Genomic DNA, 17,939 nt, shown 5'->3' with positions numbered 1-17,939 from the left:
AAGCTGCTTAGCTTAGAGGCACCATGCTAACATACAGGTTTCAGAAAGCGATGCATGCGAGTCATCAAACTGCAGAGGTCCTCGATCAGTCACCTGCTATGATGCAGACAAAGCAGCATCACAGCCTCAAATAAACCATAGAGTTACCTACAAAAATTGCTAGTGGGAACTCTGGAGTATTGACAGAGAGCACTGACAATGCAATGCGAGCATGTTATCTTTCGGGTGACAAGCACAAGATGCATCAGCGTCTATGAACAACTTGATTCTTGGCACGCTGCCAAGCATGCTATCTTATTACTGTTCAGAAATGCCACCGCCCATCGGCCCGTTTGGCTCTCGTCATGCGAAATACCGCGAAAGAACATTTCTTTTGAAAGTGATTGTTCATGAATACGGTTTGAGTTTGTCAGCATGCATTGTTGCAGCCTAGGCACTAAGTGGCTGTGATATTTTAGCAATGACTTTCATGCTATTCCTTTTCCTGCTTTTCACGCTTTATCAGTGTTCGCATTATCAACGAATAAGCCAGTCATGATGAAGTGCAAGAACTGCGAAAAGAAATAGATGAAAGTACAGTCAATACATGCACCGGAATTCTCATTGGCGACTACTACATCAACTACTGCTATTTTTGCTTGACCTGGTGGTAATACTAGCACTAGATTACACAATCAGAGTCCAAATTATCGCACAACACGCTGCAAGGTGTCCGAAATTTCAGTTATCCTTACGCATTAAGTCTATGGGGCTAGTGGCTATGCCAGAGGGCAGCGCAGATAAGCAAGCATGTCCGAATTATAGGTGTCCAAATACCATATTTACTCTCATAATGATCCCACTATTCTTTAGAAAAAGATTGACACAAATTTACGGGTGTGATCATTACGAAGGTTAAACTTTCCACGACAAAAAAAAAAAAAAATTTTTCAGCACGCATTTGCTGCAGGATGACAACAGGGCAACAAACAGGGGCGCTATTCTGGACACGCATGGCGGCTGCACAGCCGCCATTATCCGCCATGTTTACTCTCTTATTGGCTGTGGCGAGCTCACGTGCCCAGAAATTTTTGCCGGGAAATGGAAGTATTGCGAAATGTCATTTTGCGTTTTCATCAAGATGACGAAACGTGACGTGGAGCTGCAAATTTTATGGACTAATACATTTTTTTGGTCCTTGGCAGATATATTGTGATGTTAGTGCTTCAAAAAGAATGTGAGCGGTAGCGTGCAGAAGCCAGTGCAATGCATCTGCGATTACGCGAATATGTGGTGGCGATTCAAGATATGCGCCATGCCATCATGATATTCCTTCAGCCAATCAGCTTGCTGATTGGCTGAAGGAATATCTCGTGAGGAGCGTCACAGGAAGGGCTGTTTCGTAATCGTCATTTTGACTATGCGTGACGTTGCACTGGGCCGCCATTGCTGAGATTTTCCGCCATAATTTTTGCTGCGACGAGCCGCGCGAATTATGCTAATGAGCAGCCATATGCAATGGCAGCCGAGAGGAATGTGTATCGCCACATTTTCCCCATCGTTTGGCGCCACGAAAATCTTTTGTTCATAACGCGTGCTCATAGTATTTGCATCGCTCTCGGGTGGTGTTGGCATTTGTGTTTGGGGCCATCGTTTTTTTAAAGAACGTGTTTATACAAAATAATATTGGTTGAACATAGCAAACTTTCAGCAATGTTGTCCACTTTTCACTGCTGCATTTGTATTGTAATCGAGATTAATGCCTTTTCGCACAATCAGACGTTATGACAACGGCCTCTTTCTAATTTATAAAAAGAAATGTATGCAAGGCGGCGCCTTGAAGTTTCCTCCCGCGGTGCGAGTAACCAGCGAAATGAACAAGAGATGGCAGCGCCGGCGCTTGCGTCGCGCTAGTGGTTATCTCTGGCGCCCGCAACGCTATCAGTGACATTCGGCCGTTCCTCAGCCAGCCGAGTCGGGCTGAGTCACTTGCGTTTCACAAAATAGCGATAACATGGCCTAGAACGTGCGCGCATCACCACTGGTAGGTCGCGTATGTTGTCTCAAGCAAGAAAACAAGCGCGTTGGCGCCAACATGCGATGACTCATTGCATTTTCCGGGGACACGCACCCTAGTTATTGAAGCAGACGACGGCTTGTACGCAGCAGACGACGGAAACGCGAAGCGTTTTCGACGGAACAATCATACGCTTTGAGATAGCTGCTTTATTTTTACTGCGGAGGAAAACTGTTTTGCTTCACCGATAACGCTACATTCAGTGTCTTCATTTCAGTTTTTTAGGCGAAACGTCAAGTTGGCGTCACGTTACGTAAGCAAAACTGGGCCACCAGCGCCATTTTGTTTGCGTCGCGCCTACGTCACGCACCGAAGAAAATGGCGGAATGTCCAGAATAGCGCCCCAGGTGGCTGTCACTGTTACAGTACGGGACATCAAAACAAAAATGGCGGCTGACGGAGCAAGCCAAATGCGTCGAACATAATTTCTTTTTTTCTTGCGAGTACGTTATGCGCATTGAAACAGTTTCTTCCATATAAGTAATGAATAATTTTGTTAATATTGGCAAGCTTACGTCAATAACATAGCCATGTCCTCTTTGAGGGGACAGAAACAGAGATGGGCACGCTCAGCTGCCAGTGACATAGAAACACGTGGCGGGCATGCTGCGAAAACTGCTGCATTTGTCTTCACTACTATCCAAATACGGCACGTTTCCGCTAAGGGTGGGCGAATATCTTAGCTGTGTTACAAGCGTCGGCGTATCAATAGAGTACACTTCTAATGTATCAATGTAAGCATGGCTACTGTCGTCGCTCACAATTTGTTGTGTGCCCAGAGGGGACATCGAAGGGCACCTTTTTTTTTTCTTTTTCTTTGTTATTGACCACAACCATTACAAAGCCAACAAATAAAGGCAAGGCAAGTTTGGTTGTAGATTTTTTTTTATTTGCAGAAAGTGGTGAATGAATGAAATGGGGCATCTGCTTAAGAATCTGCTTGGTGCATGCAGACAGCTTGGTAAGTCTTGAAGAATCGTTGGTGTAGCATTAGACAGACTGTAAGCACAATCATCATCAGCTAGACATAACACGATACAGCACTGCGGCAAGTTCTGGGTGCGATCATTACGTGAGAAAGAAAGAAATCGAATTTTGAGAACAAAATTCAAAGGTGTGATCATTACGAGAGTGCAATTATTATGCAAGTAAATATGGTAATCGTTCACTGTATGTGCCTTTTTCTCTCATATGTGCTACCTAACTTTATGTATAATTCAGTGCACATTAACTAGCGTATAACAACTTAGAACGAGTAGTATTTAGTTAGATGCTTGCAAATACTGAATACAGTCGACTTTCATTACAATGGACTCTGGTAATTTGACAAAAAAAAAATGTCCGTTTTATCCAAAATCGGTAATATCGGAAACGCCTCACTTCCGAAACTTTCATCGCAATGTCTAACATTATTGTAAAGAGTGAGTGGCGAACATCCAAAGTAAAAAACAAACAAAAAAAGTAACTGTTTCGCCTGAAAGGTGAAGCATCGATAGCGACAGCAAATTAAGCAAGATAAGCGAGGCACCAGCAGCGAGCGAATTGATTTTCATGCTGTCTCTCGCTTCAGCGCGAACTATGGATGAGGCAGTGTGGCCACGACAAAAATTCGTTGCTGGCCGATGTGGCGATGTGGCCGATGTGAAGTTTGTCGCTGCGTATCCGATACAATCTGCATGCCTATCAGTAGTTAATCGACCCGATCTTCGCACTTTACGCAATACACACTGCTTTTGTTGCATTTCCCTCTCCCTGTCACATTATCATTTCGATCGACCTTGTAAATCCAGATGAACCTTATACTGAAAGAGGCGGCTCCGGCCAATTGTGGCACCGTTCTGCGAGTGGTGCTATGTGTGTGTGGTCACCGCAGCGGGCTGATGTGGGGGATCGCTCGGAGTGACAAAGTCTGCTACTGTGTCAGCCAGGGGGGCTGTCCATCAGCACGCTCAGCACGCCTATGCCAAAAATGAGATGAAATGCTTGCTTGGGCAACGTCGAGCACAAGGGGGCTCTGCGGCACACACAACACGTGGTGCTGGTGTGTCTCTACCTTTACAACATTTATGTAGAACATTAAAGAAAAATTGAACAGCAGATAATTCATTCACAAATCGTATAATTTGAACATTCAATATTCGCTTAGATCCGGTGATATTCAAGTATTCAGGCACCCATAATTGTATTTGATAGTTGTCTCTGCTACACACTCTTAAAAAAGTTTACACCCTTTGAGGCTTACCTTGTCCCACAACAATAATCATCATCTGCATTGATTGTATTACCTTTTTTGAAAACTTGGCCCTCGCCACTTTCATGTCGAAAAACTGTGTCATGCTGATAACGTGCAAGCCATTTGTGAATTGGAAGTACCGGACTCACAGAAAGAAAAAGATGTGAGCAAGACAAATGATGATTATTGCTGTGAGACAAGATACGACCCAAAGGGTGTAAACTTTTTAAAAAGTTTACTGTGTACGAGTATATACAGTAAAGTCTTATCAATTAAAACTCAGTTTACTTGAAATCCCATGTAATTCTCAGGTTTTCAGCTGTCCTGACATTTGCCATGCAAATTTTATTACATAACTAACAGCCAGTGCGCCCCTACACAGTTAATTATCCAGTTTTTGACATAGCGGCCTCCGATATTTGAGACTCATCAGTAATCCACACGGTGCAATTTGCTACACTCTTAAAAAAGCTTGCACCTTTTATGGCTTACCTCGTCCCACAACAATAATCGTCATGTGCCTTGCTTGCATTTCCTTTCTTGAAAACCTTGCACTCGCTACCTTCCTGTCAAGAATGCTCTGTCACGCTGATGAAGCGCATCTTGTTCGTGACCTCAAAGTGCCAGGCACGCAAGAGTAAGAAATGAAAGGTGTGCAAGATAGATGATAAGCCCCAAAAGGTGCAATCTTTTTTGTGAGTGCAGTCTCAGAGGCTAAGTTTCATTGGTTTCGTGCCACTAGTTCAACTTTTTATTAACAGTGCTTTGCTGAACCTCAGCAACCTGCATTCCACACTATTCTCGAAAGCATTATGCAATTTAAAAGCATCATACACTCATGACAAAGGCATCCAATTTCTATCTCTTAGGGTGCGATTGTAGTGCACATAAATGAGGACACAAAAAGGCACACGAAAGACACAGGCACGGTGCTACTAGCGTCCGTGTCTTTTGTGTACCTTCTTGCACGCTTGTCTATATGCACCACAATTGTACTCTAAGATGCCATACCAATAAGCCTGCATTGCAGCTCTACTTGACTTCTGTCTCATATTCGCTGAATGCACTGCTGCAGTTCTGTATTACCATGCTTATTGACTCACATGGAAGTAAATAGCTGCTGGTACTGCTCATCCCCACTGCCTGCTGTCACCAGCTTGTCTAGCTGCTCCATCAGCTCGGACTCCACCTGGACAGGAAAAGGCCATTTGTACAAGCAGATGCAATGCTAGGACAGCCTCTACAGTACTCATGCAACTGAGCCCTGCAATTATAATCCTGTTCATCTTGGCAAGCTCTCGAGGGCCAGACAGTTTCAATGGAATTGTTAGCAAGCCTAACGCACCTTGGGCAGGTCCTTGTCCATGAGGTCGTAAAAGAGGGGAAGCATGGCCCTCCGAAGCTCTGCTTCCCGCACCAGTGTCATGCGGACCAGCGGCCCCACCAGGGACGAAACCAGCTCGCACCTGCCCCCTTGCTCCTCCCACAGGCGCCCCCACAATGCCAGCACCTGCGGTCACATGGGCATGCAAGTGTGTGGATGCTTTGCACGCACTGGGTGCTCCGAAAAACATGGCGTGTGCATGGAACTTGCAGAACTGCCAAGTGCGCGCCTACTTAGTGCCGGACCGCCTATATCTGAGGCTTGTCAGCTACAGGTATTTTCATTCCTTAACAGCTTGGATATTTTAGAAATCAATCCCATAAATTCCGATACTAGGTAGCGTCCACGCATGTTGCTTATCGGGTGTTGCCACAGCGCCCGCTCACCCGTAATGTCGCTTGTGTGTGCAAACGTGAACTGGTGCTTCAGGTTTCCTTGTCACAGCCACAACTTTGATGACAAAAATTTGATGCAGTTAAACGAACTATGCCATTACAAATACAAAGCTTGGCTCAGGCATGTTTTAATTCAGCTTCCATCAAAGTATAACAACAGTGGCGGGAAGTCAAACACGTAACCTCATGTTCAGCAGCAGGGCACCAATGTCAATGAGCCCCTATGACGGGTGAAAAAATAATGACACTGCATCCAACTTCGGCATCCCAATAACATCACCACTCTTAAAGAATGGGTGACCATGCTTTACCAATGAAAGACTACCTACTGTCTAAACTTTAATTGTAAAATAATTAGGGTTGCCTTACCTGTCATAGGATATGCTGTTCCAAGATTTACATTCTGAAGAATACCCAAGCACTTTCAAAACGACAAGAATTAATGAATTCAATAAGGTATCAAGTACAGTCGAAACCCGCGATAATGAAATCCCTCAACAAAAAAATTCTCACGACAACGAAACATTTTCGTATCCCCGGCAAATGCCCATAGGATTCAATGCATTTCGTACCTCTCGGCAACGAAATGCTGCTGTACTGCAATCCTGCATCAACGAAATTTGCCAGAACATAACTCCTCATATCACCTACTCGCATAAGGCTAGCAGGCTCCAAAATATGCTCGAATGCAATTGTTTTGCACTAAAATTGTGTAAAATACCACCTCACTACACTTGTGTAGGCGCCACCATTTTTGCTCACAAAGACAAGCAAGCGCCAGAAGCGATCGGTGTGCTGGAAACACGTCATGGCGGCCATATTGTTTGTTGATCGCCCGTTTGAAGCAGCACACATGTTGCTACTGACATGCGATGACTGTTCTTGCATGCATACTAGGCGAGATTGTAGATCGCTGTTAGGAACACGCGTTCAGTTTGCATTCCCCATGGCTGATGACTCAGTGAGGCCTATGCCAATCGTGTGAGGCGAAACTGAATGCAATCTGAATGTGCGTTTCGAACAATGATCGCCGATCGCAGCAGTGCATGGTGTAAAGAGTGCCTCGGTGAGAAAAATGCAGCCAAAAACAAGCAAATAAACGTCCCACCGACACTGAATTGTTTGTGGCACTTGAGATGCCAGTCGCAGCATATGGAGTGTCACTGGAATGCAATAGCTAGCTGGGCGAGTTGGTACATCTGCATAATTATTGCACGCAGCGTGCACTAAAAAACAAAAAAAACACGAACGAAGAATAGAGACGAAACACGAGTGCTGACTCAAGAATTTTACTCGCGAGTCAGTGCTCGTGTTTCATCTCTATTCTTCGTCTGTGTGTTTTAGTGCGTACTGTGTGTAATAATTATGGAGTGTCACGTATCGGGCCATGATTGAGCGACTGTCCAGGAATACGCATCCATTGCTTCAAGAACGCTGGTTGTGGTGCCACCCGACAGGCATTGCTTGCGGATTCAGCGCCGAACATAGACTTTCGCGAAATGGCAGTTATCTCCATCGTTTGCCTTCGTGTACAGGAGATACGATCCCTTTTGTGCTCGGCACCTACGGGCAACATCATGCGCTGGAGAAATGCTGCTGCATGCGCTGTTGCTCTGCGTCCGGTGCCGAGTTAAGCAAAATCTCGCAAAAGTGATCGCATCTCTAACAGCAATTGACGGAGGATGCTGCACTATGACAGTACTGCCACTGCTAGTCGATGCATGCGGTGCACTTTATACTGTCGGCAATGCGGTTATATATCCTCGAGCAAAGCTTGCAAAGTAGGCTAACGGAATTTTGACAGTAAAGTTCCGCTCTGCGATACATTACCTATCTGTGTTGTCTCTTTTCGCAGCAACGAAGTTCTTGCAAAGGCGAATTTTTTCGTGTTTCCCACTGATTTCTTTACTGCAAGGTTCAGCTGTATTAGGAAACAAGTCTTATATAATTATAAAGTGCTAAACTGTAGTTATTACGAACTGGTTTAAGCCTGGAGAAGGCCATGTAGTGTGAACTTGGAAAAAACAGACAAAAACAGGACTGGCACCACTCACACACACATTCTCTGCTGGAACCCAGAAAATACACAAAAAAATGCAAGTAAACACCAAGGTTATTCTCGCACAACAAGTTGTCATAGAAATCAAACTGTATACGGTCTACTTCCATTACTTTGACCTTGACAGGACTGCCAAAATTGATATTTTTATTTGGATGGTCAAGATAAAAAAAGGGGAGGGGGAGAAAAATACACCCAAGCATACAGCTGCCTCATTCAGCAGTATTTAGCCAATTCCAGTGCACCCTTCAATCTTGCCACAGATTCAAGATAAAATAATGTGCATGTAAATTTAACATCATGCACTTCATTAAAAAATTATGCCTGCCCCCAATTCTGCAATTCAAAAATGAAACCTACAGTTTGACGATAGAGACAAAATGGAAACTTATTTACACTTCCAGGTTCATTGCTGCGAATCTTCGGCAGATTTTTATAGCAGGCAGCTTCTTACAGACCACAACATGTCACCGTCCTTGTCTAATATTTCACACTTCTCGGAATCACTATACTAGAATTTCAAACGGGATGGTGGCCTACACTTCAACTAATCTCTTTGCCAGTCCGTCCTATGTTGCATGCAAGTTCCTGGAGTGCCGAAAACATGTGACATGACCTTGTTGCTGCTAGCATGGCATTCAAAACAATTAGCAGTGTGCAAATATTCAACACACTATTTGATTTGAATTGGATAATACTGCATTCAATTCAAATATATGAACCCTCGAAAATTGCTTTTGTCTATTTTTTAACTCAGCTTAGCCACGGTACAGTTCTGGTATGCAGCAAAGCATACATACTGTATTGCGGTGAAGCATATTTTCCGTGCGGTGAAGCATATCAAAAGTAAGAAGGGGGCACTGTCACGGAGCCCCTGCTGGTGTTTCCGGATACCCAACACTATCAACTCAAGCACCCACACTGTGCTGCCTTATCATGCATCTGGCCAATAACAGATGCAAGGAGGAAACCTCCATCTGCTACTAATATGGCTAGGCGCCTAAAAACAGTTTCCAAACTATAAATTTGACCAAGTAGCGAACTTGGCAATGTTTTTAGAGCGCTACCCTAATGCAGTCGAGTGCCACCAGGATGCTTCAATGGCAAACTGGGTTCAAAAACCTGCTTTTAAAAGAATCCAGGAAAATTTAAACGTCATGGAACCAAGACATGTCCTCAACAACAACAACTTCTGAAGAGGCTCCTTCCACGCCAGCATTGTCAAAAGACTTTGATACGCTCATCAACCAGCAGCAATTTTCACTTGCTTGTGGGAGCAATTTTCTTTGCCACAAGCGCAGATTCAAAGATTTGTGCATGATGAAATTTTGGGGCAAAAATAAATTTCGTCCGAGTGCCTACTGTTGGATCATCCGGCAAAGAGATACCTGCAGGTACCAGACACTAGTGTGTCTAGTGAGCAGCTCTTTTTGGTGCCTGAAGGTATGGTGACATACAGGAGGGTGTCACTGCTCCCGACATGTCGAGTAGCTACCTTTCCTTCATGACAACATTACCCCTTTCATTAGAGAGGACGAGCCAGGCTTGTCATTGGACTGTGCCCCGCCCCTGCTGAGGTAGAGCCAGGCCCATCAAAATTAAAACCTGCTATGTTTCCAGGCTTTAGTTCGGAGGGGCTCAACTCATCCTCAGACATGAGCAGTAGGAATTCTGACAAGCCTGGCTCGTCATCAGTAGTGAAAGTTAAATAGCTGCAGTTACGATACGTCAACAAAAGTGTTCTACTAGAAGATTTTGTTGACCACAAAGCATAATTTTCCTGCATATTATTTGTTGCACAATAAACTTGTGTTTTTTTTTTGTCGTATCTCTGATTGGTGAAAAAAAATTCATTTTTGCAAAACCAATAGTATTCGTATAGAAAAATATTCTATTTGACTTGCCCTTTCTTTTCATTATTCAAATTCACTTCAGAATTGAAATTTTGATATTTGCACACCCCAACAAATAGCTTATCCTTTGAATGAGCTCTAAATCCGCACAACAATAGCATCTTCTTGTTGCTATCCTACGTGAAAACTTGTTCTGCAGCCATCTTGTAATGACATTTGTGAGGGTGGTGACACTGATGGTAGGCTTTTTCCAATAATATAAATGCAGTTTCAGTTTCCAATGTGATTATAGTACACAGGAAAATTTTGAAATGATTTTCTAGGATAAAAATAAAGGCGAGCATTAGACTCTGGTAAGTATGGTAATCATTCATTGCGAGTTGTACTTCAAATGCTAATGATTATGAATGTGAATGGTAAACAGAAAAGAGTGCAGCCAGTTCTTTAATAAGAACATCTGCACATATATGAGAATGTGTTTTAACAAATTTCAACTGTAGTTAATTTACTTCACTGCGTATATGACAAAAAAAGCTTTCTCATTCAGCTGTTTCCTTCCCTATGTAAACCAGGTTGTGCGGCTTCTCAAAGCCAAGTGCAGAAAATGATCAAAAAGTAGCACTGTAGAAAACGTACCAATATGTGCAGAATTTTTCTAGCAAAATAAATGTAGGTAACTACCTGCCAAATTAAAAAATATATATATATATATATATATATATATATGCTGAAAAACCTCATTTCTATTTATGAGGAACGCCATAATAGTGGGATCCAGGTTAATTTTGACTGCCTGAGGTCCGCTGACATGCACCATAGCACAAGCATTTTCGCATTCCGTCCCCATTGTAATGTCACTGCAACCACAGGTCGGAATTTCACGTGCAACATAGAGCTCCGCAGCACAATGCAAAGGCCACTGAGACACCGTGGCAGAGGGCATTATTTCAGAATAGTATTCTATGGAGCCACAACATAACTTGCATGCCGAATACATTTCTGATCAGAGCTAGCTTAAATTTAGCAGGGTTTGCAATGGTTTCAGAGGGCTTGAATTATGTTTATGTAATTTCTGGAGACTCAACTTGCGGGTTCTGCAGTTACCGGTTGGCAACACCGCGAACTCGCCACCATGTTCTCAGCCCTTCTGTGCCCATTTGTCACATTTCAGTTGATGAACAAAGATGCTGTCCTCATCTTTTCATTCCTTTGTTTGCGGTAGTGAAAGTTTGCACTAGCATGCATTTTTCCCAAACAAGAAAACCACGGCATTGACTCACCTGGAATCCCGCCAGTAGCCGCATGTCGCCATAGCGCTCTATGAGGCGTGCTCTCTGGGTGGGTGACAAGTGCTCCAGCTGGAGGGATGGCTGGGCCAAGAAATCTGAGGCAAGCCGCAGGTACTGTAGCCAAAGTGGAACGTCCAGTGGTCGCAGGAAGTGTGATGCCAGCAGCTGCGCCAGCTCCTGCAAGGCCCCCAGGGCCACACTGCAATGACACCGGGGATAGAACAATTGGTGGATGCCATTGCATTCCCTTTCCAACATTATGGTAGCTGCTGCTACCAAACTTGCTTGGCTGTGTCTGTTCTGAGTCCCTAAAGGGGCAGCTGCAACACCATCTATAAAGATATCAAATGTGTACTGTATTAAGCTTTTGTGGTCATGGGCATTTGCCCACTTTACAGTTATTCTAGCTGCAAACTAATTTGCACATTTTGGATGCCACGTAGAAAGAGCACTTGTGTCAGCAAACATGTAGTAAGCGATTTATTTCAGAAACCTTTCTTTATTCCCGAAGCCCTTGTTCAATGTCCAGCCAACATTGTTGCGAGTGATGATGTCATAATTTTCTTTATACATATTCATGGCAATAAATTTTCAAGAGTTCACTATTTGTAATTTCCATTTAACAGGCACCCACAATGCTCACGGAAAACTCTGTTTCAGTTAAGCTGCCAACACCAACCATCTGGCTGAAAAGCAAACCTTATAGCAAAAGAATAACTTCTTCAGTCAAACTTCTACAGCAAAACATTCTGCAATCTTTTTGCACATTTTATATGGCTTTACTAAGACAAATAAAGCAACAAATAGTGGAAAATAATGTACTACATAACTTTCTTTCGTCTTTTACTGTTTTGAGACAAGAATTTACACATTCAAATGTTCACTTTTCCCGCCACTTTGTTAGCACAACAGACATCCCTTCTAGGGTTATGGATGCTCAACATTGTGATATGATTTTGAAAACACAGTTCTTGAGCAAAATTTTCATGTCACAGTGGTGCAGGCTTTGAGAATGTAGTGGGTGGACAGTGAAGAGGAGGGAGGGAATGTGGAGAGAAGGTTGTGAGAGGGCATGTGTAGAACGCAGCGCCGTTTGACGGCATCACGTGACGATGTCATTCCCACCGCCGTGGATGTACACCTATGCTTGGCAGAAGCAATGTGCCTGAATGGCGTGTGTTACACCAGTTCTCTGGATTGGCACTTTGTGCAACACTGCACAGATGGAGCAGCAAATGGAGAGCGACTCAGAACAAGAAGCTGCTGCAGAGAAATGCCAAGAAGCTTGACAGCAGCGAGAAGTGGGCAACACACTTGAACGAGAAGCTTCATTTACTTCAGTGATCCTCTTCGTTCGTTTATGGATAATTTTTTAATCACTCATACTTCATGACTGAGGTCAGATCAGTGAAGGCAAACGTCATCTACACCGATAATTTGTGCTGTGCATAGCTCACGGTGCTGTAAAAACAGCAAGTCCTTCATGAATCTGGCACTATGGGTGCCGACTAAGTCTGCTGCCACTATCAGCTTCACGTGTTCATGTTACCACTCTGCATTTGTTTGGATCACATTGAAGAGTCAAAAGTAGTTCATATTTTTTTAAAAGTTTCATTGACATTAATAATTTCTTTTAAATTTTGGACCTTTTCTATTTATTTCCTGTAGGTTAGACAAAAATAGCCAACAATCAAATTACACAGTAGTTGTGCATGAACCTACAGTGCCTTTTTTTACCTTCATGTAAAACAGACCTTAAACTTGTACTCAACTTTGCTAAGACACTTCTTTTTTTCTACCTTAAAGCCTGCTTACGAAGGCCCATGTAGTGAACACTCAAGTGAAGCAATTCACATGTGGGATTTATTATTATACTGCAGGCCAACTTGGCCCATTATAGATGCTATACAGTTGTTAGTATGTGGAAATATACAATGGTTATCACCAGAACAACATGCTTAGCAATACAGTCAAGTACCTTTACGGCGAAGTCGCATCTGACACAAAAATACCTTCATTACAGTAAAACCTCATTAAACCGTACGTGCTTAAACAGTGATTTCATTTTAAAAGTAGTAAAGTAAAGTCCCCAACTCAGCAGTCATTGAACATAATGTGTATTGTATCCGCATAGACCGTACCGGCTTATTGCATACGTATCGGTTAACATGTAGTGTTTCCACTTTTCGTCGCGCAAACATGGTGGTGCATCATCTCCATCGGGCAGCCTGACAGAACAAGCCTCAGAGATCAGAACGGCCTCCAAGCATCCTGTGTGAAGGCATATGAACATCATTTCACTGCCGTGCCACAGAGTGTTGTGGCATCCTGCAAGCAAGGACTCGCATTATTGCCGAAGCTCGGATAAAAAAAAAAGGACGCCAGGTACTCAGCATAGAAGAAAAATGGCTGTGGCTTAGCTAAGGTTAAGCCCAGGATGCGAAGCATACTAGCCTTTATTTTAGTTGTTGAACCACTGTTTAGCCTGGTGAGCTGCTGTTGCTTGGCTATATTTGGTTCGGCTAGACGAAGAAACAACTCATGCAGGCGAGCGCACGAGCTGAGACCCGGCTATGTAGCTACGCGGCTGCAAGCGAGCGCACGAGTTGAGCCTCTGCTTTTGCAGCTGTTATGACATCATATGGTAGCGACGCGGCCGTGCGCGGCCGTGCGCGGCGCAGCAAGGACGAGCGTGGTTGTGCGGCTAGTATGCTTCGCATAAAATTAGACACCGTTCGTGCTATCGAACGTGACATGAAGTCTGCGCTGGCACGTGACATGGGACTACTGTTAACTACTGTGTGTGACATTTGGAATGCGAAGAAGTTTCTCAGCAGCGCTACTGCAACCGTGAAGAGATGTCGGCTACGAGGTTCAACTTTTTGCCATCGTTGCCTTTGTTGTTGCCGAAGTGTCGCCTAGCGGCAGTGATGTGAACGACATGGGAAGCGACAGCATGGGCGATTCAGGCCCGACAGTGACAGAAGCTGCGCATCACGTCAGCCTCATGAATGCAATCGTCGCGACGAGAACAGCACCCCGCAATGAAAAAGGTGCCTTGAGACTTCTGCAATGCTACCATGCCCATGCACAGAGAATATCCAATGCCAACTAGGAATCTGCTATGCAAGTGTTTGCTGATAACAGGGGCTGGCTGAAAAGCTGGCTCGCAGCTTCAGAAAGTTTGAGGCTGCTATCGTCGCTACTAGGCCGCCGCAGCATCAAACAAAAATAACACTTTTGACGCGCGAAGTGAATAAATACTACATGTCTTTTTCCCCTTTCATCAGTCTCTCTGAGTTCTGTTTTTGACAGGTAAGAAGGCGATCTCATGCTATTTCGGTTAAGCAGTACTACCGTTTAGTACGTACTTTTTCCATGTTCCGGCCAGCTACGGTTTAACGAGGTCTCACTGTACATCCGATATTCACTATAAGCATCCACGCTCACATCGACAAGAAGAAAGTTACAATATTTACATTTACTTTATTGTATATCTGATAAATTTTTGTATCTGTCTTCATTACACTGAGGTTCGACTACAAAACAACTATGAATAAAACGAATACAGTTTGCATAGATGAGCAACTGCATGATACAATTACCCAGCAACACACAGCAGGAGAAAGTGCATCTGATATACAGTCAACAACTAGTTTTTCGGACATGCCCGATAAGTCGGATGCCTTCGAGGCACCACCACGCACCTGATAGAACCAATGTATAAGGTCATTTGAAGTTTCGGACCCTGAATTGCTCTACTGTTCGACTTTCAGAATTTTTTGTTGTGACCACAGGTCTCAAATGGCAACAATCAAAGCCACCACTACTGCCATTTTGATTATCTCACAGCATCAAACCAGCATTCTTGCACGCCAATCTGCAAGGATCCATAGCCACTGTGGCCATGATAGGCCTAGCAGCTTAGACCTTTGCTACCAACCTTCCTGCTGCTCGGTGCCGTGTCGCCGATGGCTTCAATGCTCAGAAAGTACAGCAGAAAGTACGGGATAAAGTACCGATGTTGCATAATACCAGTTTCTGAAAGTCAGCTTGTCCGGAATACAGCAATGTTACATGGTCAAGCATACGCAATGTATTGCAGTGAAGCAGAGCAAGAGTGGAAAGAGGCAACTGTTGCTGTACAGCGTAGCATTCACGTGCACACATCAACTCCTGTGAGTATGGGTAATGACATGTCTAATAGCAGTACTGGCAGGCCTTCAGAGCTGTTTTGAATGTGCCTCAGGTGATTTAAAAGCAAGCAATAATTTTTTCAACTGTCAGATTTTTCGGATGTTTTCAACGTCCCTAGGAAGTTTGAGAAATTGGACGTTGACTGCATTAGCAAAGCAAAAGCTCTGCGAGAGTCTGAACTAATAATGGGTAGAACATTGGGCTGCTGTCCTATGGGCACATGGTTTTAAGTCCCACTACTGGACATATAATTTCTATAGCATTGAGCAACTGCTTGTGTTAAACACATTCTGACGTCCTCGTGAGACATAAACCGACATGCCAGTACATGAACATTATACCTCCTTGCCACACCTACACTACTACACAACTTATTACAGCGCAACATGCTCCTGCACAGGCGTTTACACTCTCCCATGCAACTCCTTACCAACAAATCTCCTGCGTGAGTGCCAAGAACTTCCGCTGAGTCATCAAAGCAAGACCCAGCAACCAACTGGTTAACCAACATCAAAACGCGGGAGAGTTGGGTAAAGAAACCTTCAGCATAACCCACTCCACTCACTGGTTAGCGAGTGCACGCATGACGGCCCAGTCGGCAGGGAATGTGGGGCCCAGCAGCAGCCGTCGAAGCACCGACAGAGCACAGGCCACACCCTCACGACCACCATCGGCACCCCACAGCTGTGCATAGTGGGCCTCGCCAAGTGCTCTCGCCACACCCAATAGGCACGCTGACAGGGGTCCCTGGGCAAGGCACTCATTTGATTAATTGGTGGGGGTCTATAACATTCCAAAGCAACACACAGTTGGCATCATATCGGTGACTGACAATGGTCACACCACCAAGTTGGTCACAAATTTCGTGAATTCACCACTGTCTGATCCTCCAGTTCTGCGACTGGAATTGCAAAGCTGCTGAACCAATCAGTGGTGCAGGAGCAGGATGTCAGAATACACTAACGGCTATTTTACATGACCATGGTTGTGCAAACAGATGTGAAAGGTAGCAATGACAAGATAATTTGGCGAGACGACAGGCATGTCGCACTTGCCAGTGCAAACATCTAGCGCTGTGAGTAGCTTTTCAGTTGCCAGTTGTGGTTGGTCACGGCACTTCTGTTAAAATGCAGGGCCGGTTTGAATGTCACATTTAAGAGACACTGTATCCAAGGGCTCTAGGTTATGGTATTTCAAGGGTGGTACTCTAGGGCAATCACTTTCACAAGATTTCGCAAGACCCTACATTAGAAAAGTCCAAGTATATAGCTGACAGTGCTCATGGCAGTGTGCAAAAATAATGAGCTTGGCCCAGTTACAGAAACGCTGTCGGCTGTATACACAGACATGTACAGTGCCGAGTTCCTCATGAAAGTGAAACTATCTCTATAAGTTATCGCCCGAGTATACTACATCAGATTTTAATACATGCCTTTTCTCCTAGGAAAATCTAAAATTGCTGGCATGTTATCATCAGATACCAAACAAAAACAGCATTCCTGGCATTGGCAAATAGCATGAAAACAGCCTACTGTCAGAGCCAACATTACTGTTGCTGCCATCACTTGATAGTGACGAAACACATTTCTGTCTAGGTCAACAACGACCCTCTGCTTTCATCACAAAAGCTTGTACAGAAGGAAAGTAATTCTATATGTGGAAGCCAGTGGCAGCGCAACTGCATCGCATGTTCTTTGAGCTTTTGAGACTTGCATGCATGCTGAATAATTGAAAAATTGGTAGCTTGAGGCATGGACCAGAATGCCGTTCACAATCACTGCAAATCTAAAAGAAATGTAGTGCTATATCAAACACAACAGAGTGGCAAACACACTGCACAGTGGCAACATACTGCAGTCCAATTTCATTTTATGGCGGGAAATTTTTGCTCCTTTATTATTTTTAATAGCAAATACAGTCAAGACCAATTTTCTGGATGCCAGAGTTTTCAGACGTGCCTGATAATTCGGATGCCTTTGCGGCACCACCAGGTACAACATAGGGTCAATGTATAAGAATGTCGGAAATTTCTAATGCAAAAACCCTTCACCGTCCAATTTTTCGGACATTTTGACATGACCAGAGGTCCGAAATGGTGTTATCGCAGCCATCACCACTTCCATTTTTATAATCTCACCACCTTGAACAGGCGCTCTCACATGCAGATCCGCAGGCAGCTGTAGCCACCACCGCGGCAACACCTTAGCTGCTTCGACATTCGCTACCAAGCTTCTTGCTGTTCAGTACAGAGCTTTTCATTGAAAGAATTTGCCGCTGTCAGAAATGCTGCTGACTCCACCTTTGTAATCCTCGCCAATGGTTTCGTAGCTTGGCAAGCACGCATAATGCCGGTTCCCAAAAGTCACCTTCGCCTCAATACAACAGTGTTATACGGTGAAGCATATGCGACGAATTGGAGTGAAACATACTAAGAGTGGAAAGAGGCAATCGTTACGGGACACAGAATCCTTAA

The 17,939-nt window shown here is 44.1% G+C and overlaps 1 protein-coding gene across 1 annotated transcript in view; it reads right to left on the bottom strand.

Annotated features, from left to right (window-relative positions):
* spg (dedicator of cytokinesis spg) overlaps nucleotides 1–17,939 on the bottom strand; it is a 180,427-nt gene that overhangs the window by 68,022 nt on the left and 94,466 nt on the right. Inside the window, exons 19-22 of the mRNA XM_065428472.2 lie at nucleotides 16,032–16,213; nucleotides 11,261–11,468; nucleotides 5,635–5,799; nucleotides 5,393–5,478 (exon numbers count right to left, since the gene is read on the bottom strand). Of these exons, the coding sequence (XP_065284544.1) occupies nucleotides 5,393–5,478; nucleotides 5,635–5,799; nucleotides 11,261–11,468; nucleotides 16,032–16,213 (641 nt within the window). The remainder of the gene's footprint in view (nucleotides 1–5,392; nucleotides 5,479–5,634; nucleotides 5,800–11,260; nucleotides 11,469–16,031; nucleotides 16,214–17,939) is intronic.

The sequence above is a fragment of the Dermacentor albipictus genome, chromosome 5 (assembly GCF_038994185.2).
Source record: "Dermacentor albipictus isolate Rhodes 1998 colony chromosome 5, USDA_Dalb.pri_finalv2, whole genome shotgun sequence".
Lineage (NCBI taxonomy): Eukaryota > Metazoa > Arthropoda > Arachnida > Ixodida > Ixodidae > Dermacentor > Dermacentor albipictus.
Note: the sequence above shows the minus strand (reverse complement) of the source record. Positions and strands in the feature narration are given on the sequence as shown.